The 24,034-nt window shown below is 40.8% G+C and overlaps 1 protein-coding gene across 12 annotated transcripts in view; it reads right to left on the bottom strand.

The window, feature by feature from the left end:
- Window positions 1-24,034, bottom strand: part of OTOF (otoferlin) — a 465,027-nt gene that overhangs the window by 41,985 nt on the left and 399,008 nt on the right. For 7 of the 12 annotated variants that reach the window (XM_040348386.1, XM_040348384.1, XM_040348383.1 and 4 more), the window contains exons 31-38: window positions 20,372-20,401; window positions 16,289-16,414; window positions 13,840-13,906; window positions 8,683-8,831; window positions 6,660-6,794; window positions 5,656-5,793; window positions 3,182-3,309; window positions 1,754-1,924 (exon numbers count right to left, since the gene is read on the bottom strand). In XM_040348386.1, coding sequence (XP_040204320.1) covers window positions 1,754-1,924; window positions 3,182-3,309; window positions 5,656-5,793; window positions 6,660-6,794; window positions 8,683-8,831; window positions 13,840-13,906; window positions 16,289-16,414; window positions 20,372-20,401 — 944 coding nt within the window. The remainder of the gene's footprint in view (window positions 1-1,753; window positions 1,925-3,181; window positions 3,310-5,655; window positions 5,794-6,659; window positions 6,795-8,682; window positions 8,832-13,839; window positions 13,907-16,288; window positions 16,415-20,371; window positions 20,402-24,034) is intronic. The other 5 variants (XM_040348390.1, XM_040348393.1, XM_040348389.1 and 2 more) reach the window with 1 other exon arrangement.

Raw genomic sequence — 24,034 nt, 5'->3', positions numbered from 1 at the left:
CTAGATATGAGGTGCTAGTGCTTTTGGGTTTGACTAATGCCGCGTACACACGATCAGTCCATCCGATGAGAACGGACCGATGGACCGTTTTCATCGGTTAACCGATGAAGATGACTGATGGTCCATCGCGCCTACACACCATCGGTTAAAAAAACTATTGTATCAAAATGTGGTGACTTAAAACACAACGACGTGCTGAAAAAAACAAAGTTCAATGCTTCCAAGCATGCGTCAACTGGATTCTGAGCATGCGTGGATTTTTAACCGATGGACGTGCCTACTAACGATCAGTTTTGTCCTATCGGTTAGGAATCCATCGGTTAATTTTAAAACAAGTTGCCTTTTTTAACCGATGGTTAACTAACCGATGGCGCCCACACACGATCGGTTTTGACCAATGAAAACGGTCCCTCAGACCATTCTCATCGGTTTAACCGATCGTGTGTACGCGACATCAGAATTGATCTTCCTTCAAATGGACTGGGAAACAGTGGCTGTGCTGTGTAGAATGGACCTTCTCCTGGTCCTGGGCTGCCATCACCTATATTCCCCAAAGAGGTCTTGCAGTAGATATCAAAGCTTGGGGTGGATGTTCAGGAGTGCCCAGTATGAAAGTTTATGACACGCAAGACTTTCAGTCAAATTCTTATTTGACAAAAAGTATCAACAGATGCCAACCGGTTTCTCTTTAACCACTTACCGGGCACTTAAACGCTTACCGGGCACTTAAACCCCCTTCCTGCCCAGACCACTTTTCAGCTTTCGGCGCTGATGCACTTTGAATGACAATTGCACGGTCATACAACACTGTACCCAAATGAAATTTTTATCATTTTTTTCCCACAAATACAGCTTGCTTTTGGTGGTATTTGATCACCTCTGCGTTTTTTATTTCTTGCTAAAAAAAAATTGTATTTTTGTTTTTATAATTTTTTTATATTTTGTTATAACATTTTGCAAACAGGTAATTTTTCTCCTTCATTGATGTACGCTGATGAGGCTGCACTGATGGGATCCGATAAGGCGGCACTGATAAGCAGCACTGGTGGGCACTTATAGGTGGCACTAGTGTGCACTGAGAAGGGCATTGATAGGTGGCACTGGTGGGCACTGATAAGTGGCACTAATAGGTGGCACTGATAGTTGGCAGTGATGGGCACTGATAAGTGGCACTGGTGGGCACTGGCAGGGGATACTGATTGGCACAGATGAGGCAGAATTGCCTCTTTCTTTTCGGGACCGATGTCCTTTGCACATAAGCCGGTGATGGGTTTTTTTTTCTCCTCACGCATTTAGCGTGAGGAGAAAAAAAAAGATTATCGAGCTTTTGTTTACGTTATGTGATCAGCTGTCATTGGCTAAAAGCTGATCACGTGGTAAGGGGCTGTGATCACCCAAGTCGCAGTGACTCGGTGATTACATCGTTTGCCGCACACACCCTGCAGGGGCGCGCGGGGAGCATGCGAAGGGGAGGAAGTCTATTGACAGCCTCCCGGCAATTGAGGTCTGCGCTGTGGCCGTCATTCGACTATAGCGTGGATCTCAAGTGGTTAAAGACTTTTTCTTCATGTATTTCTGATTATATTGTGTTGGTTGTAAAATGTGTGCAATAATTTTCAGGAAATAAGGACTAAGCACATATTATGGCTTTCTTAGATGTTTAAAAGAATAGGACAAATGATGTGTACTATGAGATAAACAATTACAACATATAATAGATAACATATGAGGCAATATATCTGATTATACATACATGGCGTATGTCTGTGATATCCCACATGTTGCTCTGTGCTTGCTGTAATAACGGTTCTCTAGATCGATCTTGGTCTCTCCAATCAAGTCATCAGTCCCCACCAAGTCCCAATCATAAACTGCCACTGTTAGCATGGACTCCATGGGGAATGTGGCCTCAATGTCAAATGACCTAGTAAAAGAAAAAACTATATCATTGGAAGGTACTAGGAAAAACAAGCTTGGAAATATACACCGATCACCCATAACAGTATGAGCATGGACAGGTAAAGTGAAAAACATTGATTCTCTCATTACAACTAAAAGTGAGTGAAATATGTTAGGCAGCCAGTGAACATGTTGTCCCTGAAGTGGTTGTGTTGAAAGCAGAAAAAAAATGGGCAAGTGTAAGGGTTTGAGTTACTTTGACAGGGGCCACATTGTAATGGTTAGACGAATGGGCCAGAGCACCTCCAAAACTGCAGGTCTTGTGGGATGTTCCTGGTCTACAGTGGTCAAGACCTAACAAAGGTGATCCAAGTAAGATAAACCAGCGAACCAGTGACAGGGTCATGGGTAGCCAAGGCTTCTTGATGCATGTGGGGAGCGAAGCCCAGCCCATGTAGTCTGATCCAATAGAAGACCTACTGTAGCTTAGATTGCTGAAGAAGTTATGGCTGATTCTGATAGAAAGGTTTTAGAACACACAGTGCATTGCAGATTGCTGCATAGCTGCAAACAAGTGAGGATGCCCATGCTGTCCCATGTCCACAGTCAAAAGTGCCTACAATGGGCATATGAAGAGCTTCAGAACTGGACCATAGAGCAATGGAAGAAGGTGGCCTGGTCTGAATGGTTTGAGGAACACAACAATAAGTTTGACGTGTTACCTTGTCCTCCAAATTCTCCAGATCTCAGCCCAATTCAACATTTATGGGATATGCTTGAAAAACAAGTCCAATCCATGGAGGCCCCATCCATATATGAAGCCCTACGTAAACACTTTACTGTGCCCGAAAGCAAGCACCCAGCATAGTAACGAATGGGTACCGGAAAGCTCCTGATTCATACTTGTGATCGGAGCTTTCTGATCATGTGACTGCCAATCACAGCAGTCACATGATTGAAATGCCTGCCTCTGCCTCCCGGCATTGAGATCCACTTTATGGGCCGGGAGGCAGCAATGGCAAGGGGCTAAAGGATATCTTACTAATGTCTTGGTGCAAGATACCACTGCATATCTTCAGAGGTCTAGTGAGGTCCATACCTTGATGGGTTATGGTGGGTGGTCATAATGCTATGGCAGATGGATGTATGTTATGTATTGCATGTTGTGTCTGTAAACACAGGACATATTATACTCAATGGCTCCTATGAAAGATCAACATGACTTCTGCCTGGTTAATGAAATTTAATATGACAGACAAATAATATAACATAGGTGACTCACTTTCCAAAGACAGGATTTAGTTGTTTGGAGATGTAGTTCTCTTTGTCTTTGATTTCAGTTTTTCCCAGTTTTATAACAACATAAGGATCAGCTTTCCCATTGATGTCAGCAGGATGTAAATCTGTAGCCTACAAGGTAAATGAAAAGTTAATATTTTTCACTATTATTACTTTGGGTTGATAGGTTTCTCTAACAATAATTGTCTACTTTACAATGGAAAAACTACAGCTATATTGGAAAGCTGCAGGACACAAATGGGCGCATTTTTCAATCAAAGGCTCCACCAAGCCCCAAGAACCATCTTCAGACAGTAATCTCAAACCTCTTTGTATACAGCAGCTGTAGGAATTTAGGGTGCAGAAAAAAAGGGTGTCTATTATTTTCAGGTGTGTCATTTCGTGACCTCCAGAAGTTTTCCCCCCTTCATGATCATGCCCTTTTTTGCGATACGGCACTGCGATACTTTAACTGGCAATTACGCGGACATGCAACACTGTACTCAAAATTTATGTCATTATTTTCCCCACAAATAGAGCTTTCTTTTAGTGGTATTTGATCACTAATACAGTTTTAATTTTTTTGCACTATAAACAACATTTTTTGAAAAAACAATATTTTTTACTTTCTGATATAAAATATATCCCCCCAAAAATAGAAATAATCTAATTTCTTTATCAATTTAGGTCAATATGTATTCTGCCTCATATATTTGGTAAAATAAAATCTCAATAGGCGTATGTTGATTGGTTTGCACAAAAGTCATAGCGTCTACAAATTATGGTATATACTGGAATTTTTATATATACCATATTTATCGGCGTATAACATGCACAGGCATATAACACGCACCCTAACTTTAAAAGGGGCGTTTCAGGAAAATAACTTTCCACAGCCCCTGGTGTATAACACGCAGGCACAGTTTACTCTCTATTTTCAGGGTAAAAAAAGTGAGTGTTATACGCCAATAAATACAGTATATTTTTTATACTGGTAATGGCAGGGATCAGCAACTTAAAGTGGGACTGTCATATTGCGGTAAACAATTTGACACTAACTGACACTTTTGACACTTTGTGGGAACCAGTCACACTAATACAGTAATCAGTGCTAAGAAACATGCACTGTTACTGTACTAATGACACTGGCCGGGAAGGGGTTAAACATCTAAGGCGATCAAAGGTTTAACTGTGTGCCTAGCCAGTGTTTATCTGTAAATGGTGCGCTGCTTTTACTAAGGAAAACAATGTCCTTTGCAGGGACACAAAATCCACAATTCCCCCCCTGTCAGAACAGAGCACTGCCTTTACATAGGCAGAGCTCCATTCTGTGTCTCTGCCTGATAATTGGCGGGTGGACATCCATTGCCCGGCACCCAAAGATCTGCTTCTGCTGTGAGTAATCATAGCAGAATAGGCCCGCCAGTAGCATGCGCACACACCCCCTAGGCATGAGTGCAGTATCACGTACATATATACGTGACGTCACAAAAGGGGGGGTCTCATGGTGATGTCCACTGGATGGCCACGCCCCATGGCTATATAAGAACTGGCAGACATCGGAGATGACAAAACAGTGGGAGCCAGCATTGCAGGAGGACTGGGTTGGCGGCGGAGAAGACAGCAGCAAGGGGAGAAGACCAGATGAAGAACGCATCACTGGAAGGAGAAGACAGCAGATCATGGAGAAGACCGTAGAAAGAACACATCACCAGAGGGATGTGTAAAGGGGGCTTCCAGATTCCAATAATCCCCTGCCCGCAGACCCCCACAGCCACTGCCCAGTGTTGACGGGAAGAGGCCTGTGTCCCCATCTACTTGGTGTCAAGGTGCTTTGGAGTGGGGGCGCAGACCCCCCTGTCCCAATGCACCCACCCCCCATGTTGAGGTCATGTGGCCTGGTATGGCCCAGGGGGGCACTTGCTCGCCCCCTCCTTTTCTGACATGCAAGCCTGCATGCTCAGATAAGGGTTTGGCATGGACTTTGGGGGGACCCCACACCATTTTTTCTTGCCGTGGGGTTCCCCTTCAAGATCCTCAGAGCCACAAGTTGGATCAGTTATGATGATGATCCGACTTGGATGCGACTTCCATTCAAATCATAAGCTGAAATCGTGCCCAAGTTGGACCAAAGTAGTGCAGGAACCTTTTTCAAAGCTGGACCAGGTAGGACGGCTCTCATAGGGAACCATTAATTTTGACATGTCATGCAACTTGCGTTCTCGATATTGGAACAAATGTCGCAGTGTGTGAATCGGCCCTAAGACTGTCAAACAGGAGCCTATAGTTATACTTTAAGTCCTGATCTTACAACAGAAAGGAAATATTATGTTTACCCTTTAAATATGAAACTTAACTCTAAACATTAATTATTGGAAAAACCAAGGTTGGGTCCACCTTTCCTACACTTCCTCTTTACAGGCTTTATGTTCATTGGGAGCATACTATCATACAAAACACATTGGAACTGCTGCTCACCCTCACAACGTAGACTCGTACTAGTACATTCATGGGATCATTACTGGGAATTCCTTGGAACATGCCATAGTTGGGATCATAGCCAGCTTCTTTGGTGATATCATCAGGTAGTGGAACCTTATACACACACATAGAACCCTGTGGAGGAAATATGGATTCATGAATCAGAAAAAAACAAAGGAAAATCTTTGTTTGGTGGAATCTTCTAACACCCAATTGGAAGTTAAGTATAACATCAGTCTAATGTCTAAAGCCGACTATACACCTGTAAATGTTCTATCAATTTCACCAACTTTTTGAGGAACTGGGAATTGTACAAATAATCCAAAATAATAATCAGATACTAAGCAGTCAAACAATCAGGCATTTGGTCAATCAAAAATGTTTAGTTGATGGTGAAGTCAAAACTGCTAAATGAATTTACAGCCTCAATAGAATTATTTGATATGGAACTTTAACTGGAAAAATGTATAATTTTGTCAAAAACGATCCAGCTTTTCCATCACATTCCAAATGCTTGTGGCCATTTGAAACCATCATTTTATGTCTTTGGTTGCTTTTGCGATTTTAACCAAATTATGGACTTCCCTTTTCTTATTCTAAGCATCATGTTATTTCTTAAAAATGCATTGGGTGTGATTACTAAAGGCAAATAGACTTTGCAATTTGCAAGCACAGTTGCATTCTGCAAGTGCAGTTGCTCCAAAGCCTAATAAATTGGATATTCTTAGTAAGTGAAGCTTTACCTAATCAAATGCAAGAAAAAAAAACGAAAAACAGCATTTTGCTTGGACATGATTGGATGATGGAAGCCAGCAGAGATTCCCCTCATTTACTAAACTATGAAAAAACTGCACTTGCAAAGTACGCAGTCTATGTGCCTTTAGTAATCAAACCCATTATGTCACAAAATGAAATAAATATTGTTATGTCCATAATTTTTATTGTGTCCACCAGTGTTATTGAGCCCCGCAGCACCTTATTGGACACTGTTTGATACTCACTTTAAACCTCCCCACTATCCGTTCCTCCTCGCTGACTGTGTCATCGTCATCCCCGATCTTCCCTCTTAGTAAGTTGAATGTGTGCAGCCAGTCTTCAAAACAGTCAAATTCAGTTTCTAGTTCTTTGTTGAAGACCTGGATTTGGCCAAACATAAGGGCTGAAGTCAAGAGACAGCAAACATTCATAATCCACATGTGCAGAAATCATAATACCCAAATTAAAGTGGAACTTCACTCTCTCAATTAACATTGACTATTTGTAATCCTCATGCTGCTAGCATTAGTAAATAGATAGGGATGTATATCATATTTCCTAGTTTTAAATATTTTTGTTATGGTTATTTAGTTACTAGTTATGTAGCTATTTACCAGTAACCACCTGTCAACCCACGGGAGAGAACAGCCAATCAGAATGTGTTTCGGAGGCTAGTTAGCCATGCTCAGGCGAGGAAGCAGGCGTGGCTAGCTAGCCTCTGAAACGCGCTCCGATTAGCTGTTCTATCCCGTGGGTTGACAAGTGGTTACTGGTTCATGATTGCTCGTTCTTCAGCGTCTCCTCCTATCCATCTATCGGAGCCACCGTGGCGAGGACTGACTACACGATACTGTGTGGGATCACCTCCTGAGCTCCCTCCAGTCCCCGATCTCCACAATTGACACCCTGTGAGTGGAATTTGTTATTGGCTTTTAATTTGTCTCTAATAAACTGTGCTACACCATTGGTCGCCTGGCGTCTCTCTCTCCCTCCCCTTTTTTATTTTATCATAGAATAACTAATCATAAGGACTGCCATTGCTGACTTTCTTCCAAAAAAGAATCTTGTTTATTGGCTGCTAAACTGATCCTTTGGCTTTTGAGTTATAGCCGGGAGCAAGTGTGAGGATAAGGACTTAAAATCTTCAACAAGTTTCCTAGTCTACACAATTGATCTGGGTTATTATTGGAGGCAAAGGATCAGCATAAAAGCCATATAACTAGAAATTTCAGAAGGCCAGTGATGGAAACTGTCTTAATCAATATTCCAATCGCACACCTTCCTGGAAAAACGGCCAAAAATGCAAAAATGGGTGCTGAAGTGATCACCAGCTGGGAACTGGAGCAGCAATCATACGAACATATTCGCCAGCACACCGCGGATCGTACAAAACATCCAAAAGTTTAATGCAGTGAAAACATCACAAGGATTGCAATGTTTCGAGGCCACGCAGGACCTCTTCGTCAAGCACTTGCCTGACGAAGAGGTCCTGTGCGGCCTCGAAACGTTGCAATCCTTGTGATGTTTTCACTGCATTAAACTTTTGGACGTTTTGTATGATCCGCGGTGTGCTGGCGAATATGTTCGTATCAGTGATGGAAACTATCATATGTTTTTTTAAAGCAGACCTTTTATTAAAATGCAAGCTCTCCTCTCTACCCACCATGTGTAAAAAAACATAGTTACATAAAAAAAAAAAAGACTTACTCTGAGGGTACCCGGGGTTCTGGTTAGCTCACCAAGGTGAAAGAGGCATCACAGAGCCTTCTTCTGAATTTCTGGGAATTTGTAAAGCTGAGGAACCTAAACCTTACAAGTACACAGTGCTAAAGTGACTTGGGCACCTCACTGTTCCCTAGGACCGAAGAAGGCTCAGTGACATCACTCTTCCTTATAGGAAGCAGATGGAAGTGGGGGGCAGCTTTTACCTTTCTTTAAATGTTTTTAACTATGCTTTTTTTCCCATGGGGTTTTCAGATGGCTTACAAGATAAACTGACTTTGCACTTTGATACAAGTTCCGCTTTAAGAATATTATAAATGTGTGGCCAGGTTATTCCACTGCTCAGCTTTCCTACATTTCTCTTGCCTGACATCAACCAGTCAATTATTATAGGAAGGATGTCTTCAATGGTCATGAGAACAGTATCAATTGGAAAGAATTGGCACTTAAAAAAAAAATTGGGAACCATAAATACATTCAACAAGTGCCAAGAAGCTCTAATAATTTAATAAGATTAAATTAAGATTACATCCACTTCCTACGCACCTTTAACTCGTCAATCTTCTGTTTGTTCTTTTTCTCTGCTTGCTCGGCTTGTTGCTTCTTTTTCTTGTCCTCTTTGGGCACTTTCACTTTGTCTTTGTTCTTCGCCTGACCCTTGGCGCCTTTCATGGGAGATTCATCAATTTTGATCTCTGAGCCATCACACAAGGGTTGGATGGAGTGGAGATGGAAGGAACCAACACAAGACACTAAACCACAATGTGCATGAAAGTTGACAGATAGTTCGGAGCAGGGGGTGGGTCTAAGACCTCCAGCTCCAGCTATCACCTTCTAAATTCATGTATATTTCTTTCTCTATGAACGGCACACTGAGGTAGGATAGGAGGTCATCAAACCTCAACAGAAATAATACATGTATTGTAGAAGCCACAATACTTACCAGCCCTATTTTCTACTATAATGTACAATATTTATTAATGTCTTAAAGTGTACTGTACATTTTTTTAAATCTAGCCATTAGTCATCTATACCTTCATTGTGATAACTAATAGGAGTCTTAAAGCGACATTAAAGGTTCTTTTTGTAAAATAACATACATGTCATACTTACCTGCTGTGTGCAGTGGTTTTGCACAGAGTATTTCCCATCCTCCTCTTTTCAGGTCCCCTGCCAGCACTCTTGGCTCCTCCTCCTCAGCCAGTGCCCCCAATAGCAATTTGCTTGCTCTGTGGGCACTGAGGCATTCTTGCTCTCGAGCCCTGCTCTATGCGTCCATAGGACACATAGATCTGTGGCTTAGCCCTGACCCCACTCTCTTCTCATAGTCTTACTGGCTGTGATCGACAGTAGCAGGAGCCAATGGCTCCCGCTGCTGTCTTAGCCATTGAGGGATGAGACACCCAGGAGAAGCTCAGCTCTCATGTGCATTGCTGGTTCGAGAAGGGGCTCAGGTGAGTATTAGGGGGGTTGGTGGGGGTGCATGAAGGTAAAAAAGCTTAAGCCTTTAAAACCACTTTAAGCTTACCATAGATGGACTGTTTTAATGAAAAGATTTCTCAATCCACACAATTGAAGTAGACAAAGGAGTCCTCCCCATGAGACAGTCTATTCTGACAGCGGAGAAACATTTCTCAACAAACCCATTCAACAATATTGTTAGATCAACTTCTGTCAAGTGTGAGCGGCCACACATGGATCACAATTTGGCCTGTCCCTGCTGAACTGGCCAAATTATGGTCCATCTATACCATTTTGGATTTCACCTACCATATGACCTGTGTGTCTCTGAGTTTTTAATGTAACTCAATTTATAAAATCTAGCTCTGCATGTTCCTTAGGCTAATCTAATGACTGTATATCTAAAGGGATGTCTTCTTTATACATAATTTCCTGTAATTCTCTCCTCCCCTACCCTCACATTTTCTATGTTCATGCTTCCAGGAATCTCATAAAAGGCATGTTCTATACAGAAATAATGATTTGGGCTGTTGCCATTGGTTCAGCCAGGCATTAGGAATAATTTCAGATAGTTTGAGTCTGCACCCACCCCTTTCACTATAATATTCTGATTGGCAGCTCAAGATACACAAAGCAAAACACCAAAATATTCAATTGTGCCATGGGGGCTCAATGTTTTTGACTGGTTGAGTCCTTCTATGCTAAGGAGGGAGAGTTTCCAGATAACAAGAACAATACATTCAAAATCTAAGGCTTGGTTCACACATATGCGGGCGCGGGTTCGTGCCTGGGGTCCGGTGCGTGTCTGTTCACTGGTTCAGGTGCCATTCAGGTCAAAATTTTTGCACAAATTCACACCTATATCTGATCCAAATACGCACCGGATACTTTTTCAATCCGGACCACGACCACCCTACACATGTGTGAACTGGCTCCATTAAGAGTAGGTCACACTTTCCTGTAATGCAAATTGAATGCGGGAAAACCCAGCCTAAGAGCCCATTTACACCTGAAACTGCACATAGCTGCACATATTTAACTGCCTGTTTACATGCATTTGAAGCGCACTTGACACACGCTTAAATGCGTTTTGTGCTGCGTTTGCAGTGCATTTTTCTATACTTTTTGGGCTTGGCTTTCTTGGCTTAAAGGGGCGCAGTGCAGGGTGTTTGAAGCACATTTATAGTGCATTTGTAGAGTGGAAAAAGCAGAATGCTCTACTTTTTTGAACTACGATGAACTGCAAAAGATGTAAACTATACCTATAGGATTACCTTGATTGTGGGCTGTCTTTGCAGTTGGAGTGCAGTTCAAAATGCATCCAACTGCAGCCAATTGCATCCAACTGCGTTCGGTGTGAAAGGGCCCTATTACTACTTGTGACACAAAAATTCCACATAAAATATTTCAATTTTTTATTACTATTAGTAATAATAAGGAATTTATTAACTCACTAAATTCAGTTTGCCAAGTTAAAGTAAAAAGCTGGATAACGATGCTGATCTTGTAAGGTTAGAGGCTGAAGAAGGTGACTTCTTTAAGTTATTACAATGAAGGTTCTAAGCAAGTAGCCAAATTACTTTAACTCTTATAGCTCTCTCAAACGACATATTGTACTAATACAGTTGCAAGAAAAAGTATGTGAACCCCTTTGGAATGATATAGATTTCTGCACAAATTGGTCATAAAATGTGATCTAAGTCATAGCAATAGACAATCACAGTCTGCTTAAACTAATAACACACAAAGAATTAAATGTCACCATGTTTTTATTGAAAACACCATGGAAACATTCGCAGTGCAGGTGGAAACAGTATGTGAACCCCTAGACTAATGACATCTCCAAGAGCTAATTGGAGTGAGGTGTCAGCCAACTGGAGTCCAATCAATGAGATGAGATTGGAGGTGTTGGTTACAGCTGCCATGCCCTATAAAAAACACACACCAGTTCTGGGTTTGCTTTTCACAAGAAGCATTTCCTGATATGAATGATGCCTCACACAAAAGAGCTCTCAGAAGACCTACGATTAAGAATTGTTGACTTGCATAAAGCTGGAAAGAGTTATACAAGTATCTCCAAAAGCCTTGCTGTTCATCAGTCCACGGTAAGACAAGTTGTCTATAAATGGAGAAAGTTCAGCACTGCTGCTACTCTCCCTAGGAGTGGCCGTCCTGTAAAGATGACTGCAAGAGCACAGCGCAGACTGCTCAATGAGGTGAAGAAAAATCCTAGTCTCTGGCATATGCCAACATCCCCGAATCTACGATATGTAAAACACTAAACAAGAATGGATTTCATGGGAGGATACCACAGAGGAAGCCACTGCTGTCCAAAAAAAACATTGCTGCATGTTTACAGTATGCACAAAAGCACCTAGATGTTCCACAGCAGTACTGGCAAAATATTCGTGGACAGATGAAACCAAAGTTGAGTTGTTTGGAAGAAACACACAACACTATGTGTGGAGAAAAAGAGGCACAGCACACCAACATCAAAACCTCACCCCAACTGTGAAGTATGGTGGTTGAGGCATCATGGTTTGGGACTGCTTTGCTGCATCAGGGCCTGGACGTATTGCTATCATAGAAGAAAAAAATGATTCCCAAATTTTTCAAGACATTTTGCAGGAGAACTTAAGGCCATCTGTCCACCAGCTGAAGCTCAACAGAAGATGGGTGTTGCAACAGGACAACGACCCAAAGCATAGAACAACAGAATGACTTAAACAGAAGAAAATACGCCTTCTGGAGTGGCCCAGTCAGAGTCCTGACCTCAACCCGATTGAGATGCTGTGGCATGACCTCAAGAAAGCGATTCACACCAGACATCCCAAGAATATTGCTGAACTGAAACAGTTCTGTAAAGAAGAATGGTCAAGAATTACTCCTGACCGTTGTGCACGTCTGATCTGCAACTACAGGAAACAGTTGGTTGAAGTTATTGCTGCCAAAGAAGGTGTGATAGATTAGAATAAAATTCCTATTTTTGAGTTAAACTAATTCTTTTATTGGAACCACTGAAATGTTTCCTCTTTTTATATTCTTTTGATTTCTTTTTTATAATCTTTTATATTTTCATATTGTTTTTATATTCATTATCTATATATGCATGTGTGAAAAATATGTATCACAATAGTGTTTATTTTCCTTGAAAAGATTTGTCAGATATTAAGTTTTAAAAGTTATAAACTCAGCATTGGAAATGAAGGACAAGGAACTGAAATCAAGAACAGATGTGTCATCCCTTCACTCCAAAAGCTCCTTGTTCTCCAACCCCTCCTCCTCCTTCTCCCCCCTTCTCCTCATTTCATTTAAAGAAACTTTGTGTTATATCATATATGGCCAGACCCTTGCAAAAGCTGTCCGAGAACCCCTGTATATGTATATTGGACAAAGGATATTACATGTGCTCCACTCTGCCAAGAACAGACGTCACAGGGGGCGTGTAAATGGGAGTGAAATGTATAAGCTAACCAATCTGAATGCATATGTTTTGTGATGTCATGTTGCTAATAAAAGCAGTTGCCCAGACTGCAGCTAGCTCTCTTGCTGGTTAAACATTGAAAGGTGAGTTTGCAGTGTGTCTCTCAGCTCCCTGCATGTCTCACTATTATGAATTTGGGTCAAGCTGCAGAAATGGGGTTAAGCCCTGAGATTGTATCAGGAAATTAATCGTTATCAGAGGTTCAACCAATTATTAAATCCAAGGGTTCACATACTTTTTCCACCTGCGCTGTGAATGTTTACATTGTGTGTTCAATAAAAACATGGTAACATTGAATTATGTGTGTGTTATTAGTTTAAGCAGACTGTGATTGTCTATTGTTGTGACTTAGATGAAGATCAGATCACATTTTATGACCAATTTGTGCAGAAATCCATATCATTGCAAAAGGGTTCACATACTTTTTCTTGCCTTGACATCAATAATGATAATATGTAGTAAAATATTTCAGATAAGCTTTACACTAACTAAAACTACATTGATCATAACATTTGATAGAATCAGATCTAAAATTTACTTATACATGTTGAAGCCATGTTGTGCCAACTTTCATAGCTTTAAGTCATGGAGATGGAGTGAAGTTGTAGACAAAGAAAAACACCTCACTCTCACATTTTTAGACATTTTTCTTCTATGAAAATACTTTTAAAAAAAAATAACTGCTTCCCAGAATCCCCTGTGCCTGAGAACATGTCATCTAAACATAAAAGGGGAAAGTGAACTTTTTCAAGAATTACCCTCTGCGATTTCCATCTCCTCCTTCTCCTCAGCTTCTGCTGCTGCGGCTTCTTGCTGACGCAGTTGCTGAATTTGATAGCAAAAAAAGAAAAATATTACAAAAGCACAATACATGGAATTATTACCAGACATCATTTGACAAATTTAATAGGAAATATGCTGTGAAATCAGTCTAATAAACTGGGGAGGCAGCCATGTTATTCATTGTAAACATCTCATCCTTAGAACCATGAAAGGTGGCATGTCATTGGAAACTTGTATAAAAGCTAATGGTGGAATAAAAGGGTCATTGGTTTGAAAATCATATGATATTGCAGAGCATTTTGCCCCCTTTTTTCCCCACTCTGAGTAACTGAGGTTTTTTTCTGTGATTTAAAGGATCACTATAGGAATTTTTTTTTTTGCTGAAATTACTGTTTACAGGGTATAGAGACATAATGGTTAATTGATTACTTTTAAAAAATGATTAAAAACAGATAAAAATCAATCATATAATGTGCCTCTTTGATACAAAAACGAAACTGAAAGTAGTTTAGTCTTTGCATGTTATTTTATGCCTCTGTGCTGGACAGTGCCATAGAGAGTCATGGCTAGGAAAACGAAACTAAACTCTCCCATGACTTTTTTCATAAGGAGCCAGACAACCAGGAAGTGTCCAGAACAGAGTAGTATTACAGCAATATCAGAGCAAAAACGAGCAATGAGGACATGAAACCAGGACTGCAGTAAGGTAAAGGAAGCTATTTAGCTAAAACAATTTTTTCCTTTAGTGACCCTTTAAGTCCACAAATTAGGTAAAGTTAAAGGATTCTGGTTGGAGAAGAAGTTCTTCAGAGGTAGTCAGAGTTCCCATTCCCTGGGAAAATATAGACCAGAAAGCATGTGCAACCTGGGATATCCTATTGGGTCCATCATGTGACTGAGTGTGCTAGCTTTTCCTGGGTGAACACGGATCAGGGAACCTGTTTCCCCTATGATATATTACTACGCCCATCATAATTACATAGTAGGCAAGGTAAAAAAAAGACACAAGTCCATCAAGTCCAACCTATGTGTGTGAATATATGTCAGTATTACATTGTATATCTCTGTATGTTGTGGTCGTTCAGGTGCTTATCTAATAGTTTTTTGAAACTATCAATGCTCCCCGCTGAAACCACTGCATGTGGAAGAGAATTCCACAGCCTTACCACTCATACAGTAAAGAACCCTCTACGCAGTTTAAGGTTAAACCGCTTTTCTTCTAATTTTTCGTGAATGGCCATGTGTCCTATTAAATTTCCTTTCGCTGAAAAGTTTTATCCCTATTGTGGGGTCATCAGTATGGTATTTGTACATTGAAATCATATCCCCTCTCAAGCGTCTCTTCTCCAGAGAGAATAAGTTCAGTGCTTGTAACCTTTTCTCATAACTAATGTCCTCCAATTCCTTAGTTAGTTTTGTTGGTCTTCTCTGGACTTTCTCCTATTCCACCACATCCTTCCTGAGGACTGGTGCCCAGAACTGGACAGCATACGCCAGGTGCGGCCGGACCAGAGTCTTGTAGAGTGGGAGAATTATCATTTTATCTCTGGAGTTAATCCCCTTTTTAATGCATGCCAATATTCTGTTTGCTTTCCTTACATCAGCTTTGCATTGCATGCCATTGCTGAGCCTATCATCTACTAGGACTCCCGTGTCCTTTTCTGTCCTAGATTCCCCCATGTGTCTGAGAGGGGGTGTTTCCTTTGCCTGAGCCAGTACGGACCAGGAAGGATGTTCAATCTTGGATATTTTACTAGGTTCAGCATGTGACCAAAAGCCGTGTCTCTTTTTCCCTGGGCAATTACAGATCAGGAAACATGAACAACCTGATATATATTACTAGGTCCAGTATGTGATCAAAGGATGTGTTTCTTTTCCCTGGGCGAACACAGGTCAGGGAGCATGTTCGACCTGGCATATCTTTATTGGCTCATTATATGACAGAGAGACCTGGACCAGGGAGCATGTTTCCCCTGAGATATCAGAGAGATGGAAGAAGATGATGAGAGATGCTGGAGATGCTAACTGCTAATTGCACCAACTATACTACTGACAATCTATGACAAATGAAGATGTTGTTAACTATGTTCTAGCTTGCACCTGGCCAAAAGGCAAGATGTTATACATTACCAGTTTAGTAAGGTTTTACACAAGAGCAGTGGTATGATCCTTGTGTGCAGCAGTGCTATTAAAGATTGTATGAAGGGGGTGCAGAGATAATTGCAAGGTACAGAAAGTCATCTGATATAACAGGGTAACTATCAAGAAGGAAATTTGAGGAAGAACCTCCTGGGTTTCATGGTGTTCTTGGTTCAGGTTCTCATCAATGACTCATACTTCTCACTTATCACTAACTGTCTTCTGGCTGACCTTGACACAACAAAAAAAAACATAATTTTCCTGGAATACCTTCCCATGTCTCACCTCTTTCAGCGTCTCGATAGAAGCAAAGTATTTGGACCACCAGTCCAGCATGCTCTCATCTGGCTCCTCTTCTTCAATCTCTTCCCCTTTCTTCTTTTTCTTCTTCTTTTCTTTCTCATCCTCAGTCTGAGGGAGGACAAATGCAAGGTCAGTGAAAATATCAATGTCAACTTAAATCTGCACCAACATTTGAGTTCTCGGAGTGCCTTATTACATAAAATACAACTAAAGTCTCCTATTTTATGGTATAAACAAGTAGCTAATACAGTTACTATGTGATGCAAAGCCTCATACAGTAAACAGAAAATTATTGTTACCTTCTTTAACTGAGTCAAATCCTGCCTCATTGGTGTCTCACACGCTAATGTCTAGTAGACATGTGCACAATATTAGTAATTAGCAAATATTTAGTTTCGGAATTTAGTTTTCGTCCGAAAAATACATTTTTAGTTACTCCCTAAATTCGTTTTTATTTATTTTGTTTCATTGTATGACTAGTAATAATTATATTTATTAATTATTATTACTAGTCAACCAACATTAGAATTCTTCTATAGCCTATGGGCGGAGCATTTGACCATAAATGTCTGTTTGTAGAGATCGTATGTTTTTAGCTGCTTCGTCGAATCTTCATGGTCTCTATAATGTCGAATCTTCTCTCTTTATGTCGAATATTCATGTCTCTATAATGTCGAATATTCATGTCTCTATAATGTCGAATCTTTTCTCTCTATGTCGAATAATCTTGGACTAATAGAGTTAAGTTAGGCACATTCGACCTCAGGTTCGATAGCCACAGATCCCTATTGTCACCGTCATGTCGAATCTTCTATCTATATCGAACTATTGTCACAACGAAACAAAAATAAAGCATTTTTTATGTTGAATCTTTCAGATTTTGGTTTCTGCACATTCGTTATCGTTTATTAAAACGAACGTGAAAATCCCTGAAATTCAGACGAAAGTGCATTCGGACAAAAATGAATGCACATGTTTAATGCCTAGTGCACACTGACCAAATGTCAGCCGGTACGACAGAAGCCAGCCGCATGGCCGGCTTCTGTTGGACGGGCATGCTGGAAAACCAACAGCCGACTGGATCACGATTAGCACTCTCAGCCAATGGCAGAGAGCGCTAATAGAAGTGTTCTGTCGGGGGGAGGGGGCGTGCCCCTGTCAGAGCACAGCTCAGCGGGGGACATCGCTGTGCTAACGTTGGATCGTTAGTATAGAGGCTCCGACCGGAGCTGTCATTTCCTTTTCGTTCAACCCAGCGGGTTAAACGAAAAATAACTATTAGTGTGTAACAGGCTTTACACTCCCAACAATTGCCGCTCATAGTGGGAGGGGCTAGGTGTGGCCAGGTAATTCAGAGAGCAATGGGCAGGGCTAGGTGTGGCCAGGTGCTAATTGATAAGCTACAGGCTTGCAGATTAGCAGTGACAATACAAATAGCCATGACCTTGTAACAATTCTTCATCCCACTGTAGTGCAAGAAGGCACAGCCTACATAAGAGTGGCAACTCTGCTTTGAATTCAGAAGCAGTGCAGTAGCCATAGCCACCCCATGCTTACTCTTGTGGTCACACATCAAGTGAGTGTAAATACCAGTTTTGAAGACTGCTGTACATTCAAGAACATGATCCTCTTGATCTGTGCCAGTTAACATACAGTATCTCACAAAAGTGAGTACACCCCTCACATTTTTGTAAATATTTTATTATATCTTTTCATGTGACAATACTGAAGAAATTACACTTTGCTACAATGTAAAGTAGTGAGTGTACAGCTTGTATAACAGTGTAAATTTGCTGTCCCCTCAAAATAACTCAACACACATCCATTAATGTCTAAACCGCTGTTAACAAAAGTAAGTGAAAATGTAAGTGAAAATGTCCGAATTGGGCCCCATTAACCATTTTTCCTCCCCGGTGTCATTTGACTCATTAGTGTTACAAGGTCTCAGATGTGAATGGGGAAGGGTGTGTTAAATTTGGTGTTATTGCTCTCACTCTCTCATACTGATCACTGGAAGTTCAACATGGCACCTCATTGCAAAGAACTCTCTGAGGATCTGAAAAATAGAATTGTTGCTCTACATAAAGATGGCCTAGGCTATAAGAAACTTAGCTTTAGCACGGTGGCCAAGACCATACAGCGGTTTAACAGGATAGGTTTCACTCAGAACAGGCCTCGCCATGGTCGATAAAAGAAGTTGAGTGCACGTGCTTAGCGTCATATCTAGAGGTTGTCTTTGGTAAATAGATGTATGAGTGCTGCCAGCATTGCTGCAGAGGTTGAAGGGGTGGGGGGGTGTCAGCCTGTCAGTGCTCAGACCTTACGCCGCAAACTGTATCAAATTGGTCTGCGTGGCTGTCATCCCAGAAGGAAGCCTCTTCTAAAGATGATGCACAAGAAAGCCCGCAAACAGTTTGCTAAAGACAAGCAGACTAAGGACATGGATTACTGAAACCCTGTGCTGTGGTCTGATGAGACCAAGATAAACTTATTTGGTGTCAAGCGTGTGTGGTGGCAACCAGGTGAGGAGTACAAAGATAAGTGTGTCTTGCCTACAGTCAAGCATGGTGGTGGGAGTGTCATGGTCTGGGGCTGCATGATTGCTGCCTGCACTAGGGAGCTACAGTTCATTGAGGGATCCATGAATGTCAACATGTACTGTGACATACTGAAGCAGAGCATGATCCCTCCCTTTAGAGACTGGGCCGCAGGGCAGTATTCCAACATGATAACGACCCCAAACACACCTCCAAGATGACCACTGCCTTGCTAAAGAAGCTGAGGGTAAAGGTAAGGCTGGCCAAGCATGTCTCCAGATCTAAACCCTACTGAGCATCTGTGGGACATCCTCAAATGGAAGGTGGAGGAGCGCAAGGTCTCTAACATCCACCAGCTTAAAAGGGCTGTAGAGGTTCGTTTTTTATTTTCTAAATAGGTTCCTTTAAGCTAGTGCATTGTTGGTTCACTTACATTTTCCTTCGATTTCCCTTCTAAATGTTTTCTTCCTTTGTTTTCTTTGTCTGAATTTCTCACTTCCTGTTCCTCCTCAGTAAGCTGTTCAGTAAGCTGTTCTGGCTGACTAACCCCCAGCCAGATGATTGGGGCAAGCTTACTGAGGAGAAACAGGAAGTGAGAAATTCAGACAAAGAAAACATTTTTTAGAAGGGAAATCAAAGGAAAAGGTAAGTGAACCAACAATGCACTAGCTTAAAGGAACCTATTTAGAAAATAAAAAACAAACCTTTACAACCCCTTTAATAACTTTTATATAGACCCCACCAGAAGCACATACTTATCACTCCCTTCACTCTCCTGCTGGAAAACACAAGGCACTAAATGCAATATCATTTTTTTTTTTTGATGAGAAAAGTCCAGTAAAACAATACGATCTTGGTTTAATGTATTCCTAGAATTGTATCCATCAAATAAAGTGTTAGCCTATGTGTGAAACTGCATTTGAAAAAAAAAAAAAACATTATGCAAACCATAAGCAGTGTATGTATCAGATTAAGATGTCAGTTATTTAATTTTTTTTCTGATTTTCATTAGATGTAAGGCAACCCTTAAAGTGACTCTTTAAGCCATTCCTGCAAGAATACAGAAACGACTTAACCCCGCTGCCCTCATTATCAAACTAAGGTTCTTTGAAAGTCGAAGCTCTGCTGAAGAATGTTCAGCATTTAACGCTTCTGGGAGTGACAGATGTTTGCGTACGCCATTGTGCTCTGTGATGTCCTCCGCCAGGACACAGCATGAGGCAAAAGGACCCACAGAGCACAACAGGGGGATCAGGCATCCAACACATCTGGAAGTGAATGGGATGCTGAAGATCTTTTCTTGGACCTGCAACAAAGCACGGGCAGCAGTACAGGTATGTACTCTTCATTTTTTTTTAAATAGCGACAGAGTCACTTTACACTTTAATAAACATACCACAAGCAGTGATCCCAACTTCATGCTGATTATTTTACATTCTCAAACACTCATTGGAATACATCATGGTGGTGAACAAGTTGTGTTACATGCAAGGTATGTGCAATGGTGCGTTAAACAATAACAACTTACCATATCTACTTTAACAACTGCATCGGAATTCTGTCACACAGAGATGGAGGGGGATGGAAAGAGAACAAACCATGTTTACAGACAGACAATTACAATGGCAGACAAAATACAAGGAAAACACTGCACAAAATGGTCAGTTCCATAAAAAAATACATATTTGCATTTCAAAACAAAGAATTATTATGCAATAGATATGTATTTGTCTTCCTTGTACCTCCAGAGAGATCGTTTGTGTTTTAGATTGTGAACTTTCTACCTGCTACCTTATGTTTTCATTCATTGGGTCATTTGTCTGAAAAACATTTCACCTGTGAGCATAGTTCTGTAAGCATCCATGATATGGACATACACTACCAAATTCATCCATGGCACTAGAGTTGGCAAAGTCACTAAAGAATAATATGTAAGCTTTCTATATGACCAAAAGCTCCAAATTACCGAGTTGAGGTGTCTCCAGTGAAGGGTGATGTTGATGTTACAGCACACAAAGACATTTTAGACAATTGTATGCTTGGCCCTTTTCTGTTCCGGCATGGCTTTGCCCCTGTATACAAAGCCAGTTCCATAAAGACACCTCCTGGTGTGGAGGAACTCAAGTGTCCTACAAAGAGCCCTGACCTCAACCCTACTGAGCACTCCACTGGGATGAACTGAAAGCCAATTGCGAGCCATTCTCATCCTACATCGGTATCTGACCTCAGATGCTCTATTTTGACAAATTTGCACAGGTAAACTTCAAACACTTGTTGAAAGCCTTCCCAGAAGAGTGGAGGCTGTTATATTTGCAAAGAGGTAGAACTCCATATTAATGCTAATGGTTTTCAAACAGGATATCCAACAAGCTCATATACAGTAGGTGTAATGGTCAGATGTCCATGATCAGTCGGTTATATAATGCATATATGCAGCAGCAGCAGCAGCAACATATCTGGGAAAAGTTCCTGGCTCTGTTTCTATATTCATCCACTTTTATAGTTCAATATTTCTTTATTGGTCAATTATTAACTTCCATTATGGGCAGCAGGTAATGTAAATTAGTATTGTTACTTCGTTAATACAGTGCAACACATTCAGCGATACAGAAGGTTTGGAATTACAAGGTATACCGTGGGCAATTATAACAATGTACATAAGAAAAATTAAGTATTGCCTCCTTGCTCCATTTTTTACATTGGTAGACAAAAAAGACATATCCTGCCGATATAGAGCAAAAAGAGGAACAACATAGGGAAGGAAGACTAAGACAGGGGTAGATGGGGAGGGAATAGGTGTTGAGGGTATTGAACAGCGAAAGAAAAAATACAAAACATACCAGTCTGAGTTCACTGAAAGGTGGTTACTTAGTCAAACTAAAATGTTGCATATAGGGTTAAATAACCAGGGGGGCCACTTGCTCAGGAATTTATTATAATTACAGTTGAAATGCAAATATTTTCCCCATGGAGCAAGAATGGTTGAAGTCATGTACAGTTATTAGGAGATCGGAAGAAGCAGTAGAGTTTCAGAGTCTAGCGACTGTGGCCATTACAAGTAAATGTATGATAATGACCCTAGTTGATGGAAGGGATTCCTAAAGTCCTATATGTAAAGGGCTAATGCAGGGGAAGGAGTTATGAAAACTGTAGATATTTCAGAAATGTGTCTTAAAATCTGGTTTCAGTATAAGCGAAAGTATTTACAGTGCCAAAACATGTCAGAAAGAGAGCATATACAGTACTACCTCATTGTCTTCGACATTGCAGAGATTTTAAGGGATATTGACATCTTGACACTATGATACAGTTGTGCTCATAAGTTCACATACCCTGGCAGAATTTATGATTTCTTGGCCATTTTTAAGAGAATATGAATGATAACACAAACACATTTCTTTCACTCATGATTAGTGATTGGCTGAATCCATTAATTATCAATCAACCTTTTTTTTTACTCTTTTTAAATCATAATGGCAACAGAAACTACCCAAATGACCTTAATTAAAATTTTACATACCCTGGTGATTTTGGCCTGATAACAGGCACACAAGTTGACACAAAGGGATTTGAATAGCTATTAAAGGTAACTGTCCTCACCTGTCATCCGTGTGCTTGTAATTAAAAATATAAAAGGTCAATGAGTTTCTGGACTCCTGACAGACCCTTGCATCTTTCATCCAGTGCTGCACTGACGTTTCTGGATTCTGAGTCATGGGGAAAGCAAAAGAATTGTCAAAGGATCTGCGGGAAAAGGTAGTTGAACTGTATAAAACAGGAAAGGGATATAAAAAGATATCCAAGGGAGAATGCCAATCAGCAGTGTTCAAACTCTAATCAAGAAGTGGAAAATGAGGGGTTCTGTTGAAACCAAACCACGGTCAGGTAGACCAACTAAAATTTCAGTCACAACTGCCAGGATAATTGTTCGGGATGCAAAGGAAAACCCACAAATAAGTTCAGGTGAAATACAGGACTCTCTGAAAACATGTAGTGTGGCTGTTTCAAGATGCACAATAAGGAGGCACTTGAAGAAAGAGGGGCTGCATGGTCGAGTCGCCAGAAGAAAGCCATTACTACGCAAATGCCACAAAGTATCCTGCTTACAATATACCAAACAGCACAGAGACAAGCTTCAAACCTTCTGGCACAAAGTCATTTGGAGTGATGAGACCAAAATTTAGCTTTTTGGCCGCAACTGCTACATTTGGAAACAAGTCAACAAGGTCTATGATGAAAGGTACACCATATTTACTGTGAAACACAGAGGTGGATCACTGATGTTTTGGAGATGTGTGAGCTACAAAGGCACAGAAAGCTTGGTCAAAATTGATGGCAAGATGAATGCATGTTATCCAAAAATACTGGAGGAACATTTGCATTTATCAGCCAGGAAGCTGCGCATGGGATGTACTTGGACATTCCACCATGACAATGATCCAAAACACAAGGCCAAGCTGACCTGTCATTGGCTACAGCAGAATAAAGTGTAGGTTCTAGAGTGGCCATCTCAGTCTCCTGACCTCAGTATCATTGAGCCACTCTGGGGAGATCTCAAACGTGTAGTTCATGCAAGACATCCCAAGAATTTACAGGAACTGGAGACTTTTTGCCAAGAGGAATGGGCAGCTTTACCATCTGAGAAGATAAAGAGTCTCATCCACAAATACCACAAAAGACTTCAAGCTGTCATTGATGTTAAAGGGGCAATACACGGTATTAAGAACTGGGGTATGTAAACTTGATCAGGCTAATTTGGGTAGTTTCTGTTGGAATAATGATTTAAAAAGAGTAAACGCAGTTGATTGATAATAAATGGCTTCAGCCAAACACTAACCACGAGTGAAAGAAACGTTTTTGGTTATCATTCATATTCTCTGAAAATGGCCAAGAAATCAAAAATTCTGTAGACTTATGAGCACAACTGTATACCCTCTGTGAATTATTCTCTGTAGATATTCCCAGTGGTTAGCACAATAAGATGCAGTGTAAGAACGTTGGAGATCTCTTTTCCAAGATTGCAATCCACTTGAAAAAAGGGATTTGTACTCCAAAATGTTTTGATTCCCACATCCACTTGCACACTGAAGGTATTTTCTGGTATCTATCCATGTATTTTTATGTTTGTTAATTGCTATATTGTTAACCTGGATCTCCTTGTTCTAATGAAAATGTATATGATGCTTGTAGC

The sequence above is a fragment of the Rana temporaria genome, chromosome 4, assembly GCF_905171775.1.
Source record: "Rana temporaria chromosome 4, aRanTem1.1, whole genome shotgun sequence".
Taxonomy (NCBI): domain Eukaryota; kingdom Metazoa; phylum Chordata; class Amphibia; order Anura; family Ranidae; genus Rana; species Rana temporaria.
This window is presented reverse-complemented; position numbering and strand designations above follow the sequence as displayed.